At 44.3% G+C, this 27,952-nt stretch overlaps 1 protein-coding gene and 1 non-coding gene across 2 annotated transcripts in view; one reads left to right on the forward strand and one right to left on the reverse strand.

The window, feature by feature from the left end:
* Window positions 1–14,339: 14,339 nt before the first annotated feature.
* On the reverse strand, window positions 14,340–14,412 carry Trnat-agu (transfer RNA threonine (anticodon AGU)). Its single transcript has one exon. It is a non-coding gene; the product is annotated as a tRNA-Thr (tRNA).
* Window positions 14,413–20,550: 6,138 nt separating this feature from the next.
* The window catches only part of LOC126481716 (LIM homeobox transcription factor 1-beta), a 116,239-nt gene continuing 108,837 nt past the window's right edge, over window positions 20,551–27,952 (forward strand). The window contains exon 1 of the mRNA XM_050105666.1: window positions 20,551–20,902. Coding sequence (XP_049961623.1) covers window positions 20,551–20,902 — 352 coding nt within the window. The remainder of the gene's footprint in view (window positions 20,903–27,952) is intronic.

Here is a 27,952-nt window from a genome sequence, read left to right on the forward strand (position 1 = left end):
TCTTTAGTAATGTTGCACTGGTTGGATTTTATTCAACTTTTTTAACTCCAGATATTACATCGAAAAATAATAAACTATATTGCGATGGAGAAACGATACAAATTACTATAGGTCATTACAGTTTAAAAAGTTTAGAAAAATTTATTCATTCGAAAAATCGAAATATTCATATTAATGCAGATGAAATTTTAGACAGAATTGTTATTGAAAGTGATAAAAAGTTAAACTTGGATATAAAAGAAAATAATATTGAAAGTGTGCTAGGATTTAATAATCAAATTATTAATACAAAAGAAAAAACTATTGCTAAAATGTTCCTAAAATTATTCCATTCAAATGATTTAATATAAATTTTAATTTAGCTGATGGAATGTTTGTAAAGAATACTGATCATTTTCATAAAGAAACTAATGTTATTGTTTCGTTTAAACCAAATGCTGAATTGGAGGACCAATAATTCATGAAGCACCTTATTCTATACATATTCCAAGTTTTGGACCTATGTGAGATATAGAAATTCCTGCAACCGAAGATAATGATAATTTGATTGACTTTAATGGTGTTTATGTAACAGTAATTTTACAAATGTCTTAACGAATTTTATCTGTATTAAACCATGAACAAAATCGAGAGTTGTAAGTTTTACTCATTCGCAGTGAATGAAAAGACTAAAAATAATCTAAATCCCCCCAACAAAAACACTGATATTAATATAGGAGATGTTTGGGTTAACCCTAATGATGCTCAGTTGTACATGAGTTTTAGTATCATTGGAGCTGATTGTACTGATTTTCCATCATATGATGGAAAATCCAATAAAAAATTAATCGATAATTATGTGGCAAAGTTGTTCAAAGTCATCACTATAAAGAAAGGAAACAATGTTTTGTCTAGAATGGAACATCTATTCATTCCTTCATCTGTCCTTATGCAATTGACTTCAACTATAGCTCATTAATTAACCAAGGAAGATCTTATCCTTAATAATAGTGAGATAAAAAGTAAGTAAAATGACGTACTTTTTTCACTAGATTTGTTTGGTGGATTTTTCAAAGATTATAAAGAAGTGATGTGGGATGGAGCTTTAATAGTAATTTTTACGTGGAGTTCAAGTGCTGGAGATGCTATTCTTAGATGGACTCATAAAAACGATGCTGGAGTTGAAATAAAAGATACACTTCCAAAAGAAGCTAAAATTACAGTAGTATGTATGGAAATTCGTGTTCCTGCTGCAAAATATGAACCAGAATATTCATTAGCGCTAGAAGAAAAAAGGCTAAAAATCCAAAAACTCCAGTTTGTTTCTTTGAGTCATAAACTATTGAAATACCCAGATTAAAAGGAAAAAGAAATTTTGAACCATATATTACTAATTATTATAATTCTTCTGAATTTGATATGCCTTATTTTATTTTTGTTGTGTTTCATAGTAATCGAAAAACCAATCACTTAACTGATTCTTCTTTTTTCGATCGTGGTAAATTACAAAATATCTGTGTGAAAAATGGAAGAACTTAAGTTTTTCCTCAAGAATTATGGAATCTTGATCCACGAAACAATTATCTGAAAGCATATGTTGCTTCTCGCGATTTTAAGAAAGTTACTCGATTGAATGATGATGTCAATGTTAATCCCTCCAGTTTTATTGAAAATTATCCTATTTTTGTTACAAATATGTCTAGGAGAATGAATGTGATAGTCGCACAGAAAACTACAATGAAGCTAAAATGAGCAGTAGGCTGCCGGAGGAAGGAGCGAGGAGAGAGTGCAGGGAGGTGGTGGGCCCGTGGGCGGCTGAAGGCCAAGGACAGCGAGGCGGCGAGAGGAGGATGCCCTCGGTGGTGGTCTGGCTGGCCTTCGCAGCAGCGAGGGATCCCCATTCTGCTAGCAATGTGGACGCCCAGTAATGGTCTGCTAGGAGTGACCAGCGTGAGGCCGGAGCGCGAACAGGTTGTGGAGCAGCCTGGCGGCACCACACACTTTCACCAGGTGGTTGCCTGCAACTATCCACAGAGGTCCGCTGTGGACTGCAGGTATGGTATCGCAGCAAAACTCTGTATTTCTCTAGTGCAATAATGCGGAACCGATTCACGCTGAAAAAAAAATTAGTCCCAGTTTGCGTCATCAGATGCAAATGTGGCGCAGTGAATAAAAGAAAGAGGTATAGAAATGTTTCCTAATCCACGTCATGTATTAGGAACGAGGGGTGTGCAGAAATGGTCATACAAGTGAGAAACGCATAATGTTGGTTTTATTATTAACCGTAGCTTACGCAGTTTACTCAATATGAGCACCGGAGACGCCGAAGAGATGCTGCATTTATAAAACGATCTGATCAAAAATTGCTGGCAGCAGTTCCAGTAGAAAGTGAGCAACGTGTTCCTGTATACTTACCTTCAGATCAGGCAGAGACTAAACGTGTCCCTGGTAAATGCATTGTTTTAGATATCCACGGAGCTAGAAGTCACATGGATTCAGACAACTTGCAGACCATGCAGTTGGAAAACCTCTGGATATAACACGTTCGTGGAAGGTTGCAGAAATCAGATCTTTCAGTGGGCTAGCGACACGATGTGTTGACCGATCTTGCAATAGCGCTTTCCACACAGTTGAGCTCTTTCAAAGTAGGAATCACATGCTGTACAAGGTGGTCGCGATAACGTACATACCTCGCTGTACACTTGGCACGTCCTCCTGGTGTATTGTTTTCACAGAAGAACGGACAGAGAATAATGGTGTTTGTGAATCTACACCACATATTCATATATGGGGAGTGCAATGGCTCTTCATCTCCAACACGCGGTTTAAGAATACTTCAAAGTCGGTAGTTCTGGGTATTCACTGCACCGTGTAATATAAAATTTGCCTCGTCTCTCCACAGAATATTGCCCGGCCAAGTGTCACCAACTTCGATTCTTGCCATAAATCGAAGAGGTAATTCAGAACTTTGCTGGAAATATTGAGGTTTCATTTGCTGTATTGTTTCGATCTTGTACGGGTACTAGTGTAAAATACACCCCAGAACTTTCCATACTGTTGACCAGGGGATGGAGAGCTCTCGTGACACTCCACGAGCACTAGCACGAACCGGGCCACGTCCTGCGTGGTCTGGTACATCCTATCGACCGGGATAGGATGCTTTCCTCTTCCGGTTGCCACGCCAAGCTCACCCGTGTTTTCAAATTTCATTATCATCTTCTTTAAACCACTTAATGACATTGGGCCTGTCCTCAGACCGTACGGTTGGCGATACTCTCCGAATGCAGCACTGTAGTTCCTGCCGTTCACGTAAAACAGTTCCACTAACAGCACACGGTCTCTCTTCTCGATAGCTATACCGTTCACTCATGTTATGATTTGTCAAATGACAGCCTGGATGTCGTGCTGTCACATCAACAGTGTACAGTGACCCCGGTGGGCACAACTGGAACTTTTTTCTTCAGCGTAAATCGGTCCCGCATTAACGCATTAGCAAATCTGCCAAGTTTCGCTACCCGCACTGGACCTCAGTGGGTAGCTGCACTTTAATTATAATCACCCGGTATCTGGCCGTTAGAAGAACACCGGCGCTGATTTCACCGGGCACGTGATTTCGAAGAAGAGAAGTATTGCCCGCGACTGCAGCGCTGCTCATTGCGCCATGTGGGTCACTATCGGCGAGGCTGGCGCCACACGGCGTTGTGGCGACTGTTGGAAGTTTGGCTGAAAACAAGCCCGCGTGTTTGCGTTGATGCCGGCCGGACTGTTTCCGTCGCTCTCCTGAGGGGAGTGTAGCGTGTGGACACGAGCTGTGGCAACCCGCGGTACACGCCTGTACGGTTGGTGGCGTGTCGCAGGCTGCAGGCAGCCTAGGAATACAATACCAGTGGCTATAATCGCAACTACATTTTAACACAGCTCACTGTGTACACTGCAGTGGCTGCGAGAATTACTAGATGGAATGCCACAAACGATTGTTTCCAATGATACAGCTGCAGTCAAAGTACCTTAGGTCCTGTGTCTTGTCCATCGTTTACGCTACTGTCTGCAAGAGGAAATGTACGAAGCTTCATGGTATCGTCGCTCTATTCCAAACAGAAACACTCCACTCACGCCTATTTGAGAACATCTAATGTTACTTCCACTGCAATTCAAATACCTTGTAGTTGAATAAGAACATTGTTTTACGCTAACATCAATAATAATACGAAAGAGATTGTGAAAGCGTAGCAAATTATTAAAAAAACACATATGAAAGTTTTGTTTCTACATTTATAGTCCTTAAGTGTGTGCTCCCGACCTTGAAACCAATAAATTAACCGACCATAAATAACCCCACAATATTCGAAAACAGGAGCGTCTCGAATTTAGTCACAAAGTTTGTGAGGATACCGATTTTTCAGCGAACTTCAGCGACAATTTTTTCTGAAGCTACCCATCGACGTACAGATTCAGTGCAACGTTGTTAGTCAAGTGGTAACCCAAGAACATCTAAGAATTTAACAGAGGAAAAGTAGTTTCGCAAAAGTATCGATATGTTTCGAACCAAATGATTTTCATTGCTAATGGTATCAGAGATTACGATACATGATATCACAACTTTACTTCTACATAATCTCCTCGTTAACGGAGAAGCCGTGACAACGGCCTATCCTACTTGCGGGGCGAAAATCAAAGAGCATAATAGGCAAGCCGATGCTCCGTTGAAATACACTCCTGGAAATGGAAAAAAGAACACATTGACACCGGTGTGTCAGACCCACCATACTTGCTCCCGACACTGCGAGAGGGCTGTACAAGCAATGATCACACGCACGGCACAGCGGACACACCAGGAACCGCGGTGTTGGCCGTCGAATGGCGCTAGCTGCGCAGCATTTGTGCACCGCCGCCGTCAGTGTCAGCCAGTTTGCCGTGGCATACGGAGCTCCATCGCAGTCTTTAACACTGGTAGCATGCCGCGACAGCGTGGACGTGAACCGTATGTGCAGTTGACGGACTCTGAGCGAGGGCGTATAGTGGGCATGCAGGAGACCGGGTGGACGTACCGCCGAATTGCTCAACACGTGGGGCGTGAGGTCTCCACAGTACATCGATGTTGTCGCCAGTGGTCGGCGGAAGGTGCACGTGCCCGTCGACCTGGGACCGGACCGCAGCGACGCACGCATGCACGCCAAGACCGTAGGATCCTACGCAGTGCCGTAGGGGACCGCACCGCCACTTCCCAGCAAATTAGGGACACTGTTCCTCCTGGGGTATCGGCGAGGACCATTCGCAACCGTCTCCATGAAGCTGGGCTACGGTCCCGCACACCGTTAGGCCGTCTTCCGCTCACGCCCCAACATCGTGCAGCCCGCCTCCAGTGGTGTCGCGACAGGCGTGAATGGAGGGACGAATGGAGATGTGTCGTCTTCAGCGATGAGAGTCGCTTCTGCCTTGGTGCCAATGATGGTCGTATGCGTGTTTGGCGCCGTGCAGGTGAGCGCCACAATCAGGACTGCATACGACCGAGGCACACAGGGCCAACACCCGGCATCATGGTGTGGGGAGCGATCTCCTACACTGGCCGTACACCACTGGTGATCGTCGAGGGGACACTGAATAGTGCACGGTACATCCAAACCGTCATCGAACCCATCGTTCTACCATTCCTAGACCGGCAAGGGAACTTGCTGTTCCAACAGGACAATGCACGTCCGCATGTATCCCGTGCCACCCAACGTGCTCTAGAAGGTGTAAGTCAACTACCCTGGCCAGCAAGATCTCCGGATCTGTCCCCCATTGAGCATGTTTGGGACTGGATGAAGCGTCGTCTCACGCGGTCTGCACGTCCAGCACGAACGCTGGTCCAACTGAGGCGCCAGGTGGAAATGGCATGGCAAGCCGTTCCACAGCACTACATCCAGCATCTCTACGATCGTCTCCATGGGAGAATAGCAGCCTCCATTGCTGCGAAAGGTGGATATACACTGTACTAGTGCCGACATTGTGCATGCTCTGTTGCCTGTGTCTATGTGCCTGTGGTTCTGTCAGTGTGATCATGTGATGTATCTGACCCCAGGAATGTGTCAATAAGTTTCCCCTTCCTGGGACAATGAATTCACGGTGTTCTTATTTCAATTTCCAGGAGTGTATATAGGAATTTTCGTTCTTCAGTGTCACCATTCGACGAAATATCCTAGAACTTCAGTAAATTATGTCACATTGGGAAACACTTAAAGAGTATATAAATTTTGATGTACTTCTACAGCGCAACAACGAAAGTTTTGTTCGTTTGCAACGTAATTGTCGCCTGTGACATTAACTGGCACATGTGCAAGCTTCGCAGTCTGTAGCTTTCGAAAGTGAAGCCGATTGACACTGTTTGGGGAATTTGTTTACTATTAAACTCCGGATAAACAGACTGCAGTTTTACTTTGTGACTTTGTTAGAAACATCATGTGGTGTCACCGCCAGACACCACACTTGCTAGGTGGTAGCCTTTAAATCGGCCGCGGTCCGTTAGTATACGCCGGACCCGCGTGTCGCCACTGTCAGTGATAGCAGACCGAGCGCCACTATACGGCAGGTCTAGAGAGACTTACTAGCACTCGCCCCAGTTGTACAGCCGACTTTGCTAGCGAAGCTACACTGACCGATACGCTCTCATTTGCCGAGACGATAGTTAGCATAGCCTTCAGCTAAGTCATTGCCTACGACCTAGCAAGGCGCCATAGCTTGGATAATTAATATTGTGAAGCATGTATCATCAAGAGCGATGTTCTACAAATGTGGATTAAAGTTAAGTATTACAAGATTTTCGTACTTTATTGCAATTCTCATGACATTGTCCTGTTCCAGACCTCACGCCAATCTGCGTGAGCTTAACGCGTGCCTTTCGGCTACTTCCGAGTGGCGTGGCTGTCTTGCTACGCCACTACACATCAAATGTTAAAAAGATAAATGGGACGTAAGCCTGGACACGCTCTCGTCGTTTCATGAACATATAAACTTAATAGAATTAGGATATTATCAAATACAACGAGAATTTGAGGAAGCTGCTGATTAGGCAGACTGAAGCATCTGTCGTACTCTGCTACCGAGAAAGTTTGTAGTAGGAGAGAACAGAACTGGGGGAATGGGGCTTTAGGAGAGGAGGAAGCAATAAATCACACTTATTGGACGCCTTTCTTATAGCGACCACGAAGCTTTAATCTTGGCTTGCAAAGGTTGGTCTATACCAACAGCTAAAATAAATAGTACGAATACCTCTAGCCTGGTTTGTTATGTGATCATGGAGATAACAGTATCGGTTACAAAGCAGAACATATCATCAAACAGAACAGACGTGATGTCTCACGAAACGCAGACAGCCGTAATCGATACAGGCCATCAGCAAAGGGCTTCTGACCAGGAATTAGTTTTCATTTGTATGAATACTGCCACATCTAAGTTCTTTTTAACTTTAAAATGTGACAGCTGGTTTCTAGAACTCTCACAATGATTACTAGTGTTTCATAGGTCTTACAAATCTTTCCATCGCACCATTCCTTTAAAACTACCAGGGTATGCTAAATGTGTGGATCGAGTCATCTGCCCGAGTTCCCTCGTGATATTCTTTCATTGCTGAGATGCAGAAACTGCCGGCCTGTGTGACCGAGCAGTTCTAGGCACTACAGTCTGGAACCGCGTGACTGCGACGGTCGCAGGTTCGAATCCTGCCTCGGGCATGGATGTGTGTGAAGTCCTTAGGTTAGTTAGGTTTAAGTAGTTCTAAGTTCTAGGGGACTGATGACCTCAGCAGTTGAGTCCCATAGTGCTCAGAGCCATTTGAACCATGTTGCAGAAACTCCGTGGCGGCATTAGCTATAGTCCACGCATTGGCATCCATGATATTTTTATGAAAGACTTCTCTGTAAACGTTAACGTATGTTAAATTATTTTATTTCTCTCAAACGTCAATTAAAAAGTCTTCATTGATTTAATACTGGGAGAGGTCCCTCTTCCTACTACCACGCTGTTGTTAGACATAGCTGGTCCAGTACTAGGGGAATCTATCCACTGGTGTAACTAGGTTAACGGGCACTGGACAATCTTCGATTTTTCATCCCCTGCCCCAAACCCCGCCGCACTCGGCACCAACATTTTTTGTCTGAGCCTCTTCGCTTAGCTTCTTTATTCGCTTATTGAAATCAATAGGACTATGCAGTGAAGAGAAGAGTACACATATCAAAAAAAATTCTGTGATTCAATTTAAAACGTGAAACAATATATGGTCCAGAGTCATATTACTCACAATAACAATGCGATTCTTTTTCATTTTTCGTTGAAAATCAATGCAAAGCCGCACCAAATAAAACTACATTCGCAAAATAAAGACTTTACACTTTGATTGTCTTCGCTGTCTTCGTATAAAGTAATTGGCTGCATCCAGCGGACGCAAATACGAGCTAAAGGACTCTGTACCAGGGAAAGGTACATCTTATGAAACTTTGCTCACCACAATACAGTACGAATTTCTTCAAGATTCCCTTTCATGCATCTCCACCCCATACCTCTTTTAGTGGCCTCTAATGTGCTCCCTACTTGTTCCACTATTTTTTCTTCTTTTTATTTGCTCTCATACTTCGCTCTGTCATTTTCTTTCTTCTTTTGCCCTCCTTTTTTTTCATCTGTCAGAAAATTTTACGTCCCTCGAAAGCGGCGGTAAGTGCAGCTGCCCTGGCCAGCTCCACGTCCTCATTCATATTCTGAAAACCACAACGAAGTGCACGGCAGAGGGTACGTTGCATTGTGCCAGTTATTAGGGATTTTCCCATTCTATTCACACACGGGGTGCATGAAGAATGGCTGCTTAAACGCGTCTTTGGGTGCTGTAACCATTCGAACTCGTCTTCGCGACACTGCGGGAGCGAAACGTAGGGAGTTATAGTAAATTCTAAGGTTCATCACCTACAGTTGGTTCTAGGGATTTTCTAAGTAGGCTTTCATGGAACAGTCTGCATCTGTCCTCAAGCCTTTTCCAGCTCATTTCGTTCAGTATCTCAGTCATACCCTCCCATGGGCTCAACAAATCTGTAAACATTCGCGTTGCCTTTCTCCGTATCCCCTGTTAGTCCTATTTCATACATGTCCCACACACACCATTACAGAGTGTGCCATAAATCAGTTATTATTAGCAATCCTTAGACTTCATTTTACCTAGCGTAGTGGTAGTCAGTTGTGAACTTAACTAGCACGCTGTACCCATAAGTGAGTTGACACTAGCAGTTTGAGGTTTGTTGTTATGTGAGAAACAATGAATAAAAAGTTAAATACAGAACGTGTATTTGTTTTAGAAACATGTTGGAAACATGACCATAATTACAGTGACGTAACGGCGTCACACCGAGCGCAGGTGTTTGAACTTGCCGCCGCTGCTGGCGGCTGAGAAAAGATTGCCAGCGGGGAGCAGCGGTTGTCTGCGGGCGGCGAAAGAGGGCGCCGTGGTGGATGACGCGAGGGAGTTCGGCCCTCGCCAGGGAGGAGCTGATTGAAATTCCGGTCGTCGTCCAGGAAGGAATGAACGGTCCGTGTCGGTAGACTGTCGTGAGGCGAACGGAGGGCGTGCGCAGACGTTGGCCGCAGCGGTGCGGGCTGTGGACATGCGACGGCAAATGGTCGGTACAGAGGATGGGGCGGAGTGACGGTGTCGTTGGTTGGAGTGAGGAGTATCATTGGTTGCAGACAGAGTTCTGCTCGCTTGGGATGAAATATTGTGGCTGCTGTAAGCACTCTGTCTTGGGTACTAAATTTCTAACCGTGACTGAACATTTGTCACAGGCGCTGAGTGTTTTGCGAACTCGAGCTCGTATATTGACCAACTTGTATGTTGCGGTGGTACAAGTATTCTGAAGTTTTAGGGCTTTCTCGCAGCTGGTGTCGTGCGGTACCTCTGTTTCCACGCGAATGGAAAAAGTAACCTTGCACTGCATTGTCTTTACGATACTTGTCAGTTATGCTGAAGCAGTGACTTGATGGACAGAAATTGTCCACACACATGTTTTTACTGGTTAGCTTGTTATTCTGATTGAGCTTTCTAGTTAAGTTATTGAGCTGCTGTGGTCTTTTCATGTGGCAGTTACTGATTACTTATACTTCTTTATCCCTCTGCGTATGGTATATAAGAAGTTATGCTTGTACATGTCTGTGCGTCCTTGGTGGTTGTTTCAGGTTATACACGATAACTGGGTTACTGCTATTGTAGCCCACCCGGCTAGCCGCGCGCTCTAACGCACTGCTTCCAGAGCGGGAAGGCGTGCCGGTCTCCGGCACGAATCCGCCCGGCGGATTAGTGTCGAGGTCCGGTGTGCCGGCGAGCCTGTGGATGGTTTTTAAGCGGTTTTCCATCTGTCTCGGCGAATGCGGGCTGGTTCCCCTCATTCCGCCTCAGTTACAGTATATCAGCGATTGCTGCGCAAACACTGTCTCCACGTACCATAATTACTTTACCACGCAAACATTGGGGTTACACCCGTCTGCAATGAGACGTTCCCGGGGGAGGGGGGTCCACTGGGGGCCGAACCGCACAATAACCCTAGGTTCGGTGGGGCGGCGGTGGGGTGAGTGGACTGCTGTAGTCTGTTGTGGGGTTGTGAACCACTGAGGGCTACGCCGGGGACGATGCCTCTCCGTCCTTTTAGGTCCCCAATTCAATACATTCATACACACAGTTACATACTGCTATTGTGGAGAGGTCTAATAAAGGAAATTGTGATTCTGTGTGCTCCTAGTACATGACTGGGCTTGGGCTGTTAGGGGTTAATCGATGTGTTTGTTATTCGGCCGGTCAGCGGTTAGGGTGTAATTACAAACGTTGGCTCAGGTCGCTGTGTTGGTGGCAAACGCATTTCGGACCGCATCACTATTGTCCGCCTGTCATTTGTAACCTTTTTTCCTGCTAGTTTCCCTGACTGCGCAGGAGCTGAAAATATGACCTGTCGAATGTGTATTTATAATGATCGTTTTTCGACATCAGTAGCCATTCGTAACAGGCTTCGGAAAAATGTACAAAACTCAGTTGTCATAATACAGTTTTGAACACGGCTGTTTCTCGGCGACCGTGTACAGTTTTCAAACATAGGAATTATACAACCAGCCGGTTGCAAATAACTATTTGGTACATTGACCTCGGTTTCTAAACCTAGTAAGGGTGTCTTCATCAGAAAGAAATTTTCAGAAACCATAAAATTACATTGTGAGAAAACAATGGCCAGAATTTAGAGCAGCTATGCTCAAGTAAGAAATAAAATAAAACACGTTCCAGGCTTGTCAAGATACGTTGAAACTGTTCTAAAGAAAGCTGTTGGGTATCAAATAGTATGACGCAGGCGTTGAACTGTGACTTTGTGACATCTATTTTAATATCTTTACAATTGATGCCTGATATTGCTAAATTATAGTGCCTCTTGGTTTCTAGGGAGGAAAACAAGTGACATATTTAGTTGTTAAACTGGATGTTCGTTGATAGTATGTATTTTATTTCTTATTTTTAAATTGCAACTATTTCAAATTTGATGTTTGTAGTAGCGTATTCTGTCTCTCACGCCTTCCTGGAAGGCAGAGATGTCAAAAGAAACCTGTTCTTGCTACAACTACAGTGATGTTTGTGATTGGTCTGTGAAACGTTTTACAAATTTCAAACCTCCACCTCGCCAAGGTTTTCGAAGATTAAATTTAGGATTTGAAGAGACTAAGTCGGTACCGGATCATCCTCGTTCAGATAGCCCAAAGTCAGCTATTACAGAAAAGAATCTTAATGTTGTCGCGCAATGTGTTGTGCATTCACCGACGAAGTCTCAAAGAAAAGAGACCGAGGTGAGTGGAATAGCGAAATAAAGGCTACGAAGGATTCAGAAAAAGTTTAAATTGAGACCTTAGAGGCCTGCTTTACTATGATGCGTAAATGAATACGATGCAGAGAGGCGAATGGAATTCTGCAAGTTGTACACAATCCGACCAGTAGCCGATTCCAAGTTTTGCAAAAGCATTCTTAACAGCAAGGAAGTGACTTTTAACGTCCACGGCTGAGTCAACAGACAGAACTGTGTCTACGGGGGTTCTAGGAATCTCCTTGTGGCGATGGAAACAGAGCTAAACTCGTCTGGCGTGAGTGTGTGGGCAGGGTTCAAATGGTTCAAATGGCTCTGAGCACTATGGGACTTAACTTCTGAGGTCATCAGTGCCCTAGAACTTAGAACTGCTGTAACCTAACTAACCTAAGGACATGACACACATCCATTCCCGAGGCAGAATTCGAACCTGCGACCGTAGCGGCCGCGCGGTTCCAGACTGTAGCGCCTAGAGCCGCTCGGTCACTCCGGCCGGCTATGGGCAAGGATTTTCAGCTATGGGATAATCAAGCCTTTTTTATGGTACTGTCATTTCTGTAAATTGTTTCGCTATGCTTCAAGAAGTGTTGTTACAACTGGAAATTAGTCCACTTTCTGAACATTTACATCTACTTAAGGAAAATCTGATATGCCAAGAGGATGGAGCACCCCTACATTATAGAATTACAGCAAGAGACTTCCTAAATAACAACTTTGATGAATGGATTAACAGATGAGGTACTAGTGAATGGCCTCCACTATCCCCAGATATCACACCCATGGGTTTTTGAGTCTGCGGTATGCTAAAAAATGTGGTTTATTGCGTCATGATTCATGATGTCGAGCATTTGAAGGAGTGAATCCAGTCAGAGTTTGAAAGCTTACAGTCGCGGAAGATTTGCGACAAAATTTGTAAACCAGAGTTGAAAAGAGGGAACTTCTGCTTACAGCAGCATGGAACACAGTTTCGGCACCTTTCGTTAATTTCTTGAGCTCTGTATTTATTCCTGTGCTGATAACTAAGTTGTATTTTCATTTGTTTAGTATTATTGCACAAAACACAGTATTGGCAACTTACTTATGAGCGGTACGAATGTATTTTAAGCGATCTTATTTATAGACTAATTGCATTTCCCCAGTGTTCCGCCAATAAATCTAAGTCTGCTACCTGCTTTATCCACTACTGATTCTACGTGGTCGTTCTGTTTCGTAACCCTACGAAGTGTTACACCCAGGTATTTGCATGAGTGACTCATTGATAACTTGGTCTTAAGATACAACGTTTATTCGTTTTGTGAAGTGCAAAATATTACATTTCTGAACATTTAAAGGCTAATCTTTCCGCCACTTTAAAATCTTATCGAAGTCCGACGATATTTGCGCATCTCATAGAGAAATGCATTGTGTGCGATAGGTGTGAGGTTACTATCAATATTGTCTGCAAGGTCATAACGCACACTGTGAAGGGCTAGGTTCGCAAAACACTTCGCTGGGGCACACCCGAAGCTACTTTTAGGTACGTCGATGACTCTCCAAGCAAGATATCACGGCGCGTCCTTTCTACAAAGAAATGCCATTCGCAAACTTGGGACACGATCGTACCCTCGATAATAGGCATATGTGTAGAACCATGTCAAAAGTTATTCGAAAATCAGCCGGCCGATGTGGCCGAGCGGTTCTAGGCGCTTCAGTCCGGAACCGCACGACCGCTACGGTCGCAGATTCGAATCCTGCCTCGGGCATGGATGTGTGTGATGTCTTAGGTTAGTTAGGTTTAAGTGGTTCTAAGTTCTAGGGGACTGATGACCTCAGATGTTAAGTCCCATAGTGCTCAGAGCCATTTGAACCATTTTTTATTCGAAAATCGAGAACTACGACTTATGCCTGATTGCTTTGCTGATTTATTATACAACTTATTCTTCCTTTCCATTATTAATAATTTCCTGCCTGAAGATGCTGCAAATGAAGCTCATAACAAGTCACTAAACGAAAATGCTGCTCCAGTGGAACGGACACGAAAATGCGTTTGATCAAAACTATTAGTGTCGGCATACCAAATACAACGGGTAAGCGACCACGTAGCGCGCATGACCTGTTACATAATATATGGTTATATGGATGCGAGGTGTCTGTTCTTTCGGACATGTCCGAAAGAACAGACACCACCCATAATCCGCAGCTGCCATGCATTATATGTAAATTGGAGGTTGAGAGGGGAAGAAACGAAAGCAAGGAGACGGGGTGACTGCTGTCAGCTGCAGTGGGACATTACGCGGAATCATCGGCGACGCTGGCCGAAGTGGCCGTGCGGTTAAAGGCGCTGCAGTCTGGAACCGCAAGACCGCTACGGTCGCAGGTTCGAATCCTGCCTCGGACATGGATGTTTGTGATGTCCTTAGGTTAGTTAGGTTTAACTAGTTCTAAGTTCTAGGGGACTAATGACCTCAGCAGTTGAGTCCCATAGTGCTCAGAGCCATTTGAACCATTTTCATCGGCGACGAGTGACGATGTATACTGGACCGGGATTCGAACCCGGGAACTCCTGCTTACTAGGCAGGTGCGGTAACCACTGCGCCATCCGGGACACAGCGTTATCGCAACTGCGTGAGATTCACGGCCGACCCACATTCCCATCGAGCACCACCTGTCCATTTCCTCCGCTCTCTGAGATACCCACAGGGGGTCGGACGTATTTTGCATCCGCACTGAAGATGGTGGATCCACTGCTCAGCTGCGCCTATCAAATTATATGAAAGCGAGGTGTCTGTTCTTTCTTTCCGCACCTGCCTAGTAAGCAGGAGATCCCGGGTTCGAACCCCGGTGAGATACAAGTTATCACTCGTCACCGCTGATTCCGCGTAATGTCCCACTGCAGCTGACATCAGTCATCCCCTTTCCTTCCTGTCCTTTCTTCCCCTCTCCATATTTAATTTACATATAACCTTATAAAGTAATCAACGGACGTGCCAAGAAGTCGACGCAGCAGCGTTCGGGAAGTGCCCTCCTTTGTTTTTCTCGTATGATCTAGACGGGGTCTGCAGCTCCCATGTAGGGTTGGTAAAAATCTGCGCAGATCCTCCACAGCCGCTAGTAAATACAACAGACTCTCGATAATTTCAAGTTCAAGGGACCTCAGAAAAAGAGTATTTGAGCTGGAAGCCCGAGAAGCTTTTATCAGTATACAGGGTGAGTCACCTAACGTTACCGCTGGATATATTTCGTAAACCACATCAAATACTGACGAATCGATTCCACAGACCAAACGTGAGGAGAGGGGCTAGTGTAATTGTTTAATACAAACCATACAAAAATGCACGGAAGTATGTTTTTTAACACAAACTTAGGTTTTTTTTAAAAATGGAGCCACGTTAGTTTTGTTAGCACATCTGAACATATAAACAAATACGTAATCAGTGCCGTTTGTTGCATTGTAAAATGTTAAATACATCCGGAGATATTGTAACCTAAAGTTGACGCTTGAAACCTCCGACGTTCAGTTGCATGTTGTAACAAACACGGGCCACGGTCGGCGAGCAGCATCTGCAGGGACATGTTTACGATGACGACCGAGTTTACGAGTGTGGCTGCAGTGCACTGTTGTGGTTTGGTCTAGCTGCCGCAGTGTCCGCATGTAGCGCTTGCTGCTATTGTTATTCTGCATTCGTCTCCGCACGCAGACCAACTGTAGTACACCGTGTTACCAGACGTCTGTGATAGTGTAGTGTTGTAGGAACTGTGACCATGGTGTATTCGAACTCTGAAAAGGCGGAGATGATACTCATCTATGGCGAGTGTCGACGAAATGCAGCTGAAGCCTGCAGGGTGTACGCAGAACGGTACCCGGACAGAGAGCATCCAACGTGCCGCACATTGCAAAACATCTACCGCCAACTGTATGCAACAGGTATGGTCGTAGCACGCAAACGAGTCCGTAACAGGCCCGTCACAGGAGAAGCGGATGTAGTTGGTGTGTTAGCTGCTGTTGCCATGAACCCACACATGAGTACACGGAACATTGCGAGAGCCGGTGGACTGAGTCAAAGTAGTGTCATACGCATACTGCATCGACACCGCTTTCACCCGTTTCATGTGTCGCTACATCAGCAATTACATGGTGATGACTTTAATCATCGAGTGCAATTCTGTCAATGGGCATTAACAGAGAATGCGTTGCAGTTCTACCTGTTTACCGATGAAGCGGGTTTCACAAACCACAGGGCAGTGAATCTACGGAACATGCATTACTGGTCCGTGGACAATCCTCGCTGGCTCAGACAGGTAGAGCGACAGGTATGTAATGTATGGTGCGGAATCATTGGCGTCGACGTATGTGGTATCAGCATGATGGTGCACCTACACATTCCGCAATTAACACTAGGCTGACCCTTGACAGGATGTTCGACGGGCGTTTCATAGGACGTGGAAGACGCATAAATTGGCCAGCCCGTTCTCCTGATCTTACACCTCTGGACTTCTTTCTGTGGGGTACGTTAAAGGAGAATGTGTACCGTGACGTGCCTACAACCCCAGAGGATATGAAACAACGAATTGTCGCAGCCTGCGGCGACATTACACCAGATGTACAGCGGCGTGTACGACATTCATGATGCCAGAGATTACAATTGTGTGCAGCAAATGATGGCCACCACATTGAACACCTATTGGCCTGACATGTCGGGACACACTCTATTCCACTCCGTAATTGAAAACGGAAACCACGTGTGTACGTGTACCTCACCCCTCATGGTAATGTACATGTGCGTCAGTCAAAAAGACCAATAAAAAGGTGTTAGCATGTGGACGTAATGTGCTGTTCCAGTCTCTTCTGTACCTAATGTCCATCACCGTTCCCTTTGGATCCCTACGTAATTCGGTGCTCTCCGATACACACGATCGAACAGCGGAGGAGCGGTACTCAAACGTCAACTTTTGGTTACAATATCTCCGCATGTAATTAACATTTTACAATGCAACAAACGGCACTGATTACGTATTTGTTTATACGTTCAGTTGTGGTAACGAAACTAACGGGGTTCCATTTAAAAAAACGTAGGTTTGTGTTAAAAAACATACTTCCGTGCATTTTTTTATGGTTTGTACTAACCAATTATACTAGCCCCTCTCCTCACGTTCGGTCTGTGGAATCGATTCGTCAGTATCTGATGTGGTTTACGAAATATATTCAGCGGTAATGTTAGGTGACTCACCCTGTATATCGCAGTGGAACTATGCATTCGTGCAATCCTTCCGCAAATTGCTGCAGATTTCAATGCTGCGCCATCAACAAGCGTCAGAGTGCGAACCATTCAACGAAATCGATATGGGCTCGTATACCCTTAATGACTGCGCGACACAAAGCTTTAAACATCGCCTGCGCCCGTCAACAGCGATATTGGACTGTTGATGACTGGAAACATGTTGCCTGGTCGGACGAGTCTCGTTTCAACTTGTACGGAGCGGATGGGCGTGTACAGGCATGGAGACAACCTCAGGAATCCACGGGCCCTCCATACCAGCAGGGGACTGTTCAAGCTGGTGGAGGCACTGTAATGGTGAGGGCCGTGTACAGTTGGAGTGATATGGGACCCCTGATACGTCTGCATACGACTCTGACAGATGACACATACGTAAGCGTACTGTCTCGCCACCTGCATCCACTCATGTCCATTGTGCACTTCGACGGACTTGGGCAATTCCAGCAGGACAATGCGACACCCCACACGTCCAAAATTGTTACAGAGTGGCTCCAGGAACACTCGTCTGAGTTTAAACACTTTCGCTGACCACCAAATTCCCCAGACGTGAACATTATTGAGATGATGATGATGATGATGATGATGTTTGGATTGTGGGGCGCTCAACTGTGCGGTTACCAGCGCCCGTAAAAATCCCCAACCGTTTCTCAGTCCAATCTTCCACTTGCATAAATGATGATGAAATATGAGGACAACACAAACACCCAGTCATCTCGAGGCAGGTGAAAATCCCTGACCTCGCTGGTGAACGTTATTGAACATTTCTGGGGTACCTTGCAGCGTGCTGTTCAGAAGAGATCTCCACTCCCTCGTACTCTTACGGATTTATGGACAGCCCTGCAGGATTCATGGTGTCAGTTCCCTCCAGCACTACTTCAGACATTAGTCGAGTCCATGCCACGTTGTGTTGCGGCACTTCTGCGTGTTCGCGGGGGCCCTACACGTTTTTAGGTAGGTGTACCAGTTTCTTTGGCTCTTTAGTGTATGTTCTAGGATGCAGGCCATGTGCAACAACGACAACTAATACATCAATAACAGATTGCAGTTACGATTTTGTACAATTTTCGAGCTTTCGCCCGTCCTGCGATCTAGTGACGTCTGCTAGAACTCTCTCCACGAGAGCACTAATTTCTTCTTGCAATAAGAATTACAGTCAGTTACGTATTTAACTCTTGCTTACTTCATTTTAATGTTCCCAACTTGTTTTCAAACAGATTAAAATCTGCCGGCCTCTGTGGCTGCTGCTGCTACTCTCGCAGGTTCGAATACTGCCTCGGGCATGGATGTGTGCGAAGTCCTTGGGTTAATTAGGTTTAAGTAGTTCTAGGTCTATGGAACTGATGACCTCAGATATTAAGTCCCATAGTGCTTAGAGCCATTTGAACCATTTTGATTAAAATCTAGTAACGTTTTTACCTGTTGTTGTAATATCTGAACAGGACAGAAATGCTCGTTTGCAACCCACTTGGTAAATCAAAAAGTCTGTCATAAGGAAATGAATATAGTACTGGGTTCTCTCAAGTAATATTTTTGGCGGGAACGTTTCCGCCTCTACTTCTTACCTTTACCTAGAAATAAGAATAAATGTTGGTATGTCTATACATACCGGTACTCTATGGAATTCTTATTAAATTTACTCCAGTACAACAGGATTCTGTGCTGTGGTGTGATTCAAAGTTATTTGCTCCTTTCTCTCCCGAAGTTGTCAAATTTTAGACGGAGCCACAGCTTTTTGTTGCGGCTAATTCGTAGTTTCTCGCACATTCTTTGCACACCCGCCGTGCGAGTCAAACGCCTCGCCATAGTTCGAGCAGGTCTGATACTGTATGACATCCAGTGCAGAAATGTACTGGGAAATCTAGAACCCGTCCAAACTCGAGTAATCTTTTTCCCAGCCATAGAAATCGTGAAATTTCTTCCTTCTGTGAGAGTGAAACCATTTTTGCGACTGATTTGCGTACTGTAGTATATTATGCTTTCTTGGCGTTGTGTTGGCTGAAGAGCCAACACCGTGTTACTGTTAGAGGCCGAAATGCACGCGTTTAACTCACGCAGTCTGGCGTGAGGAGGGAAGGACTATACTGACGTGAGGTCTGGAACATGACAAGGAATTAGAATTCAGAAAGCGGACGTAGCTAGTTGATACTTAACTTTAATCCATTTATGATGAACGTCGCTCTTGACGGTAGATGATTCACAATATTAACTGTTCAGAATAGTAACTGAATATGGCGCCTTGCTAGGTCGTAGCAAATGACGTAGCTGAAGGCTGTGCTAAACTGTCGTCTCTGTAAATGAGAGCGTCTGTAGTCAGTGAACCATCGCTAGCAAAGTCGGGTGTACAACTGGGGCGAGTACTAGGGAGTCTCTCTAGACTAGACCTGCCGTGTGGCGGCGCTCGGTCTGCAATCACTGATAGTGGCGACACGCGGGTCCGACGTATACTAACGGACCGCGGCCGATTTAAATGCTACCACCTAGCAAGTGTGGTGTCTGGCGGTGACACCACACTTGAGTTAACAATGTGTCGCGAACAGTCGAATGTCGGAACAAGTACGAAATCAGATGAGGAAACGACTCCAGTTACAGATTGTTCAATAGCGGCTAATTTGGAATTATAATATTGCTTGTGCCGGCCGGTGTGGCCGTGCGGTTCTAGGCGCTTCAGTCTGGAACCGCGTGACCACTACGGTCGCAGGTTCGAATCCTGCCTCGGGCATGGATGTGTGTGATGTTCTCAGTTAGCTTTAAGTAGTTCTAAGTTCTAGGCGACTGATGACCTCAGAAGTTAAGTCCCATAGTGCTCAGAGCCATTTGAACCATTTTTTTTATAATATTGCTTCCCGGTGGTCTGTCATGACATGCGCTTAGATTTGTCGAATGTACCAAGATAAATACAATTTCTTCGACTTAGCGAAGTCTTTGACGGGCCAAGACAACTTCTTCATCGACAAATTGTATATATAGAGGTTCGAACTAGCAAGAGTCGACTGTATCTCTTTCTAATAAATAGCCCAGACTGGTGTACATGTTAGCCGTTTTCCTTTCGGCGCTGACGATACCGCATTAAACGACGTGAGCGGCTCGCCAGCTCCACTCGCGCGGGAGAACGAAGCGGTAACTAGGGGAGGGGGAAGGGGAGCGAGAAGGCGGCGAGGGAGGAGGAGGAGGAGGAGGAGGAGGAGGCAGCTCCGGTCGCAGTCGCAGCGGGCGGGCGGTCGGTCGGTGACCGCGCCGCACTCGTCCGCGGGCACGTGCGGGCCGGCCCGTGTGTACTCGGCAAACACGGCGGGGAGGCGTGGCGGCGGCGCGTGGTGGGGGCCGCGCCACAGCCCGCCAATGGGAGCGCCCGGCGGGCGCCGCGGTGGGGGCCGGCCGCGACGCACTACTTGCCGCGGCGGAGGCGGCGGCCGGCGGCGCGCGGCGCCCGGCGTCCCGGCGCCAGAGCGCCGCCAGTGCGAGCCGACATGATCGAGCTGTACGGCCGCCAGCCGGACACCCCGGCCGCCAAGATGGTCTCGCAGCAGCCGGCGCCGGCGCCGCCTCCTCAGCCGCCCCCGGCGTCGCAGCAGCCGCCGCCGCAGCCGCCGCCCCCGCAGCAGCCGCCGCCCGGCGCTCCGCCGGGCCCGGGAGCGGGCGCGGGGGCGCAGCCGCAGCCCCTGCACGCCTGCAACGGCGGCGCGCCTCACCCAGGTACGCGCGCCGCCGCCCAGACGCGCTGCCCTGTTTGTCAACAACCGCGCGGCGCTTCGCACCTGGCAGCGATCGCCGCTCAACAAGTCAGCGCCCTCCCTCCTCCCTGTAGTCACCACTCTGGCGGTAAGTCCGTCGTCTTCTCGCCTGCAGATCTCTCCAGTGCTAATTCAACCGTTCCTCGGTGCTAAGTTAGCTGAATTTTGTGCCAGTGCTTGACAGACACTGACAAAAATAACTCTTCAGGCTTTCCCGGCGAGATCCTGACATGTGGAATAATCGGGTCTACTGCCGGACGTTTGTGTCGCTCTGGCACAATATTTCGGCCACGTAACTCGTTGCCTTCTTCAGGTGCTACCTGAGACTGCCGTATTGCAGGATCTTGTCCAGTCTCAGGTAGCACCTGAAGAAGGCAACGGGCTTCGTGAGCCGAAATATTGTGCCAAAGCGACACAAACATCCGGCAGTAGACCCGATTATTCCACATGTACTGACAGAAAATGTTAACCATTTACTTTTTGTCTAAGCTTTTGCTGTCGACTTTTTAGAAAACTGTTAAATGACAGGTGATCGATGTAAGAAACCGAAAGTCGCTTCGTAAGAAATAAACAGTGTTTCTCAAAAGAAAACATTTCTCGTTACAGTCTTTACAATTTTCAAATTTATTTACTATTGGGCAATTTCTTTTTTCATTATTAACCAACATTCTGATAACCTCTACGCAACATATCACAATATAGTTAATGTGCAAATCAACCCTCCAGGCCACATGTCGAGCCACGCATAAACACTAACATGGTAGCCGGCCGCGGTGGTCTAGCGGTTCTAGGCGCGCAGTCCGGAACCGCGCGACTGTTACGGTCGCAGGTTCGAATCCTGCCTCGGGCATGGATGTGTGTTATGTCCTTAGGTTAGTTAGGTTTAAGTAGTTCTGAGTTCTAGGGGACTGATGACCACAGATGTTAAGTCCCATATTGCTCAGAGCCATTTGAACTAACATCATGTCTCAAACACAGACCGAATGCTTACAACGCATATCGGAGAATGATGTTCACCATAACTTATGTGTGTATTGAACAACGAATCACTCAAAGTCCACATTATTTCATATAGCAACAACAAAGTTGCTCTCTTGGTATGTACACATGCAGTCATATATACTTAAGTTACACTATACGTGGTTCTCCGACGTACACTGTAGACATTCTGTCTCTATTTGACACATATCAAGTTAGTAATTGTAACTGGACAGGCATGTGCGGTGGTGGATTGGTGGATTGCTTTGCGTCCTAAATGTCTTCCGGCATGTTACATAAAGGTGATATTAACGTTACTTGATAACGATTAAAGTCTAAATTCGCCAGTAGCAAATAGAACTGAAAATTGTGCAATGTTTTCATTTGAAATATATAAGAAGCCTGAAGAACCAAGTGCAAGCAAAATTATGAAATAATATTTTGCGATCAGGGAAGTGTTTCCAATGTAACATTTTCAATAGTATTCCGCGATGTCTTATCAGCGCTTGTAAGTCTTTTACATATACTTTTGCTCTCTCCCATTCGCTCTAGCATACCGCTTTATTTCCTGATGTATCCACTTTATTTCCAATACCACTTTGTTGTACCGCAATTCAATACTTTGACTTTCTCCAACGCATGCAAATCATCACTATACAGTCTTACATTCCTGCTCGTCATAACTCCATTCCTGATTATGTAATTTTGCTTCTAGAAAAGCATAGTTCCATACACTATTCTTCCATGTGTTGTTCAGTTCTGACGTTTAACTTTTTTAAAAGTATAATGCTCTTTAGATCGTTCAATATGCTTTTCCCTTTATTACGGCGTTATTGTTACGGCTACTGCCATGAGGACAAACCTTAGAACTCGCAAAAAACAGTTCAGTGGCAATTTCATTTGATAGGTCTTGTCACAGTAGACAGGTAAATAAACACAAAGTGCTACAAAGTGGCTGCATCGCGGTTTGGTGCGACTATTAAAAATATTCACGTGCTTTACTGAATGTCATCTTGCCTAAGCGTTGATAAATACAAGATAAGTTGCTTGAGAAGGAATGAAAAATTTTCAGTTTTGTCCGATGATGGCAGGAATAACTTAAAATATATGAAGCTATCCAGCTCGCTTTAGTATGAAAAATCCGCAACACCCAGGACTCATTTCGGGAATTTATTTTCTTTATTAAAAAGTTAATCTAGTCGTTAATCTGCTGCTGTTCACTTGAGATTTAGCTTCGGTTATCATAAACTCACTTTCTGTGCGAAGTTTAGCGACAATTCCAGTCAACAGATTTTCCTAGTCTTTCTTGATTTCGACCACACCAGCCGCGTGACATGTGAAACTCGGTATCTGCCCCCGTCGCTGTTCCTCGCATCCTTTTATTTCTCTTCTGGAATTTTCTTCCAGTTCCTCTGCTTTCTTCGATATCAGGTTAAGCAACAGTAAAGAACACGAACTTCTTTGTACTTGATCTCCCACTATTACAACACATTCATATGAATTGTAGGTCTACAGCAAATGAGCCTGGACCTTTACTTTACCCTCGCTATTCTCTGTATTGCTAATATATTCTTCCATCTTACAGTGTAGAATTTTATTTCTCTAGTTACACACTTCTCTATACGCTACTCATTTCCATTCTAGTGCGCCAATTACTTTCTTGGTACTAAAATTGTCGAGCTCTTAAAATCCTTTGCTGCCTTCGCTTTAACTACAGATCAAAGGATGTTATTCAATACTCGAAAATTATTGAGTTGGCTAAGATCGATAGAGACCGTATACAGATGCAACGTAATGATGTTGAATTGCGAAGTTGGAAATAGACGCGAATATGACATGGTACAGATGGAAGAGCTTGCCTGTCGTGAAATGATTGTTGCGTGTACGTTTAGAAAATTAGCTCTGGCGAGGGGCGGCACGACAGGATAATGGAACGTAATTCTATTTATTTCGGATTCGGAACACTGTGAAAAGACTTTTAGCGTATTCCCCAGGGGAAATAAACTTCGCCTAACTAGGAAATTCAGATACAGTGCGCACTGGTTATCTATGAGAGGACATCTTCAAATACAATAGAAACACAAACGCTATGGAGATTGCTAGCTTTGAAAAAACTTGTGTTCAGACGAAGACCTTCCGAAACATGTGTTACGCAAGTAACTACTTCGAGGTTTGATGTAACTGTTAAAAATTACTTAGACAAAATGTAAATTTGCTCTAGTGAACAAGAGTTTCTCTTAAATGTTGATAAATGACAGATAATTTCCTTGAATAACATTCTGGCGCTGAATGTATGTATTAAATATCTAGGTGTGACGTAACGAAGAGATCTGGATCGAGATGAAGATATAGAATTAGATGTACAGACGGCTATTGAAGGACTTGAATTTAGTGGGATGATTGTGGATAATCGCTGTGTACTTGAAAATCGCCTCCAAGACTAACGCACACTATTCTCGATTTAAACGTAAGTTTCTGTGATGTACGTGGACACGTTTGGGAAGCAGCGTTTGAAACAAGATGGAATAGGACTATCTTGCTCCTGTCGCATATCTCGCGGAACCAACGTGGAAACATGATCAGAGATATCAACAGGCATACGTAGACATACAGTCACTTTACCACGTTCCTTTCGCTATTGCGAAGGGAATGGGAGAAACAAATAACATATTTAATTCCCTCCGGTTGGCATTTAGTATGACAGATAATGTATTTATGGTATTAGACATAAGCTAACATTACATTCAGTAACTACAAGAAATGGACTCTGTTCTAATTGGAAACATGACGTTTTTATCAATAACTAGGATCTAGATGTTCTCCTAAATACACATGTGTTTTTAACGTTACTGAACCGTGTAGAGGTTGATTATGTGATGATGTTACAAAGTTTCAGAGGTAATGGACAAGGACAGTTGTATCTTTTTGAGGTAACGGTCCCTGGTCCAGAAACGACCGAGTCGAAAGTTATAAACGAAAATCGTCCTGAAGTCTCTGACAGTGGAATACTTGTATCGGTACTGTTGTTGCTAAGATTTTAGGGTGGGCAACTGTCAAAGGAGATGGTATGAACCACAACATGGAAAAATGTCCAGTAAACACGATCTCTAAAATATATAACTTAAGAGGTATGAGCATCTTCGATACTGTGAAACATCCCTTTTCTACAGCAAGCTCTTTGTTTTCCATATATATGCAGAATGTAGTATGGACCAAAAGCAGAAAAAAAAGTCCAGTAAACATGGGTTATAAGAGCTATGAGCACTTGTTCATCTTCGCTACTGTGGGACACGTATCTTCTACTCAACATGTTCCCATAGCTATTAAGGTATGCATATTACAGTCCATGTTTACTAGACTTTTTTTACTTGTTTCGATCCTTACTAGCATCTCTGAAAGTTGTCTCTTACTTTCGACTAGGGCGTTTCTGGACCAAGGTTCCTTACCACAAATTGATACATTTTCGTTTCTCAGTCATCCTTGAAAGTTTGTAACATCATCACAGAATCACCCTGTATATCATTACTCCTTGACAGAAGGTTTATTTTGTCGATTAAAAACATGTTCATATCACTGGCTTCCAATTGAATCAGAAGATACATACTCACAAATTAATTTTTAGTGTATTCCTGTGAGTAGTTTGGAATCTTATACTGCTCTTCTCAAACTTCTTCTTTGCCTTTCTGACGCGCCTATGTTCCCACTGTATTAACGCTCTGTTTCCGTACCACACGCTTTCACTTTATTTATTGCCTGAGGAAGAGTAACACTTTAACACAATATACAATCTGAATTCTTGGTATTTACATACGTCATATTTATCTCTTTTAAGGAACAGAACGATTAAAAACAACGTTTTCATATTACTGGCTTCCAGCTGAATCAACAGATACATACTCACTAATTCATTTTTCGTATCTTCGTATGTGTGGTACATCTTGGAGATGTTTCAAAAAGTTGGCTTCAAGGCTGTAGCTTATATGTTGCGTGACAGCTGTCCATCTTCCTTCCGTTTACATCTTGCTTCCGTTTCTCATCGGTGCTCGTCCCACCCCCAGCCCTTATGGACAAACCGCCTTTCCTTAGCTTGAGATTTAACTTTTTCGGTAGTACGTTCGGTTTCATAAATGTTTATCGAGCGAGGTATCGCAGTCGTTAAACACTGGACTGTCACGGCAGAGGACGCTGGTTCAGTACGAGTACACGTGTCTAAGCTTTCCGAAGCTTTACTAAAATCGCTTAAGGCCGATTGCGTAATAGTTAATTTTAAGATAACACGCCTGTTTCCTCCTGCTCTCTTCCCCAATCCGAGCTACTGTTGTGTCTCCTTTCACCTCCTTGTCAATGGGCTGTCAAAACCTAATCTTCGTTCCTTTCATACATGATTGCTTGTCCCCCAGCATGATCTGTTTCTCATACCGCATAACAAAGGAGATGACATGATAATCTGCGGTGGATCAGAGTGACTAGTGAAACTCGTATTTTATGAAGAACAGTGTTAACTTTACAGCACTCTATACAGATCATAAAATGAACGCAGAGCTTACTTTGAGTAAATAAGTGTAGCTCTGACAGTTTTCACTAAAAAAGTTTTTTTGTTTAAAATTGCTTTCATCGTTCCTGTATCTAAGTAACTCAGTATTTATGTAGGTATACCCTCGGTCTTCCGTCCTGCAAGATAGTTGTGCGTATCGCTCCTTACTTATTTTTTCAACGTCCTTTGAGTGCATCTCTCTTGGTACTGTTTACACTGATAAAATCTATTTCTGTCTATAGTCTTCCATTTCTTCAATGAAAAGTTTTATATTAGATTTTTTCCCCTCGGCACACGAGCATTTAGGTGAAAATTTAAATCTGTGTAAGGGTAAAAAAATATTACTAACATTTGTCTCAGGTAAATTGTAAGGGGCGACCAAAAAGTTTCCGTTCAAAGACAACATTCAGAGGCAACACTAACACCTTGCCTACATGTCGTTGCTTACGTGCGCGCATCGGGGTCGCACTGGGTTGAATATACGCTGCAGCACCGACAACGGTTTGATCGCCCCGTATGTAACTGTATCAAGAAATAACAGATACTAAAATTGGCTATTTGGATCTGCAGAGATGGGATGGGATTTTTTGTCTCGAATGTGGCTAGTTGTAACATAACGTTTATTTTTCAAAGCGACCCTGAAAAAAAGATGTAGAAAAGACGTCATAGGCAAGAATATCTTCCAAAAGAAATGTGCAGGAGAAATTTAAAAACATCTTGCGGCGTATATGAATTTTGGATCGCTGAGAAAAATTTACTTTCGCGTATATAAAAAACAGTCAACTAATAATATCATTCAGAGAGACCACCAAGCAAAGGCTGAAGGTTAATCGCTTCTCATACGGAATTACCTGCTTTTGTGTAATGCGTTTGGTTACACATTTCTTTTATTTGTTCATTAATAAATACGAATGTACTTTCTTGTCTGTATTCCTCACCTACCCTCAATTCATCTGTTACTGTTTCTGCTTCTTCACTTATCGACTTCAGAGACAGACCTCTTCTGATTTTGTATTAGTTGTTCGATCTTACTTTGAGCAGTTTTTAATTTCCTTTAAACATTTCGTTCATTTCTTTCTTATCCCTTAGACTTTTAGTGCCCGATTACGAACAAATAGGCTAGCATTATACGTGTGTTTCACGCTGGATACAACGTAGGCATTAGAATAATGTTAGCTGTAAGAAGAACGATCTGTGTGAATCACGCCCTCTCACTCGTTGGGTCAACACTAGGTTCACCACTCTCTTATCACATCGTTAAAACCACTCCGGGGTTTTAAAATTAACGAATTGAGAATTGTAAGCGATACGCAGCGGCAGATGTAAAGAATTTTACAAACCGCCACCCTGAGACTGAGTTTGCCGTGTTCAATATTTTCTGTGAATGAAACTTCAGTTAATTAGGTACGTTTTACATTTAAATCCTTTTTACTATTTTATCGAGCGCAGCTTTTTGCACAACAAAACTTATTCATTTATATTTCGCAAGTGACGGCCTATTATAATAAACGGATAAGACGGGCACGGGAACTTAAAATAGTTGTTGAAATCAGCAAATATTAACATACATGGTTAGATAAGGGACTAACTTGCACTTCGCGAAGGATAGAAAAGCATATTTCATAC

Source organism: Schistocerca serialis, chromosome 5 (assembly GCF_023864345.2).
Source record: "Schistocerca serialis cubense isolate TAMUIC-IGC-003099 chromosome 5, iqSchSeri2.2, whole genome shotgun sequence".
Classification (NCBI taxonomy): Eukaryota; Metazoa; Arthropoda; class Insecta; order Orthoptera; family Acrididae; genus Schistocerca; species Schistocerca serialis.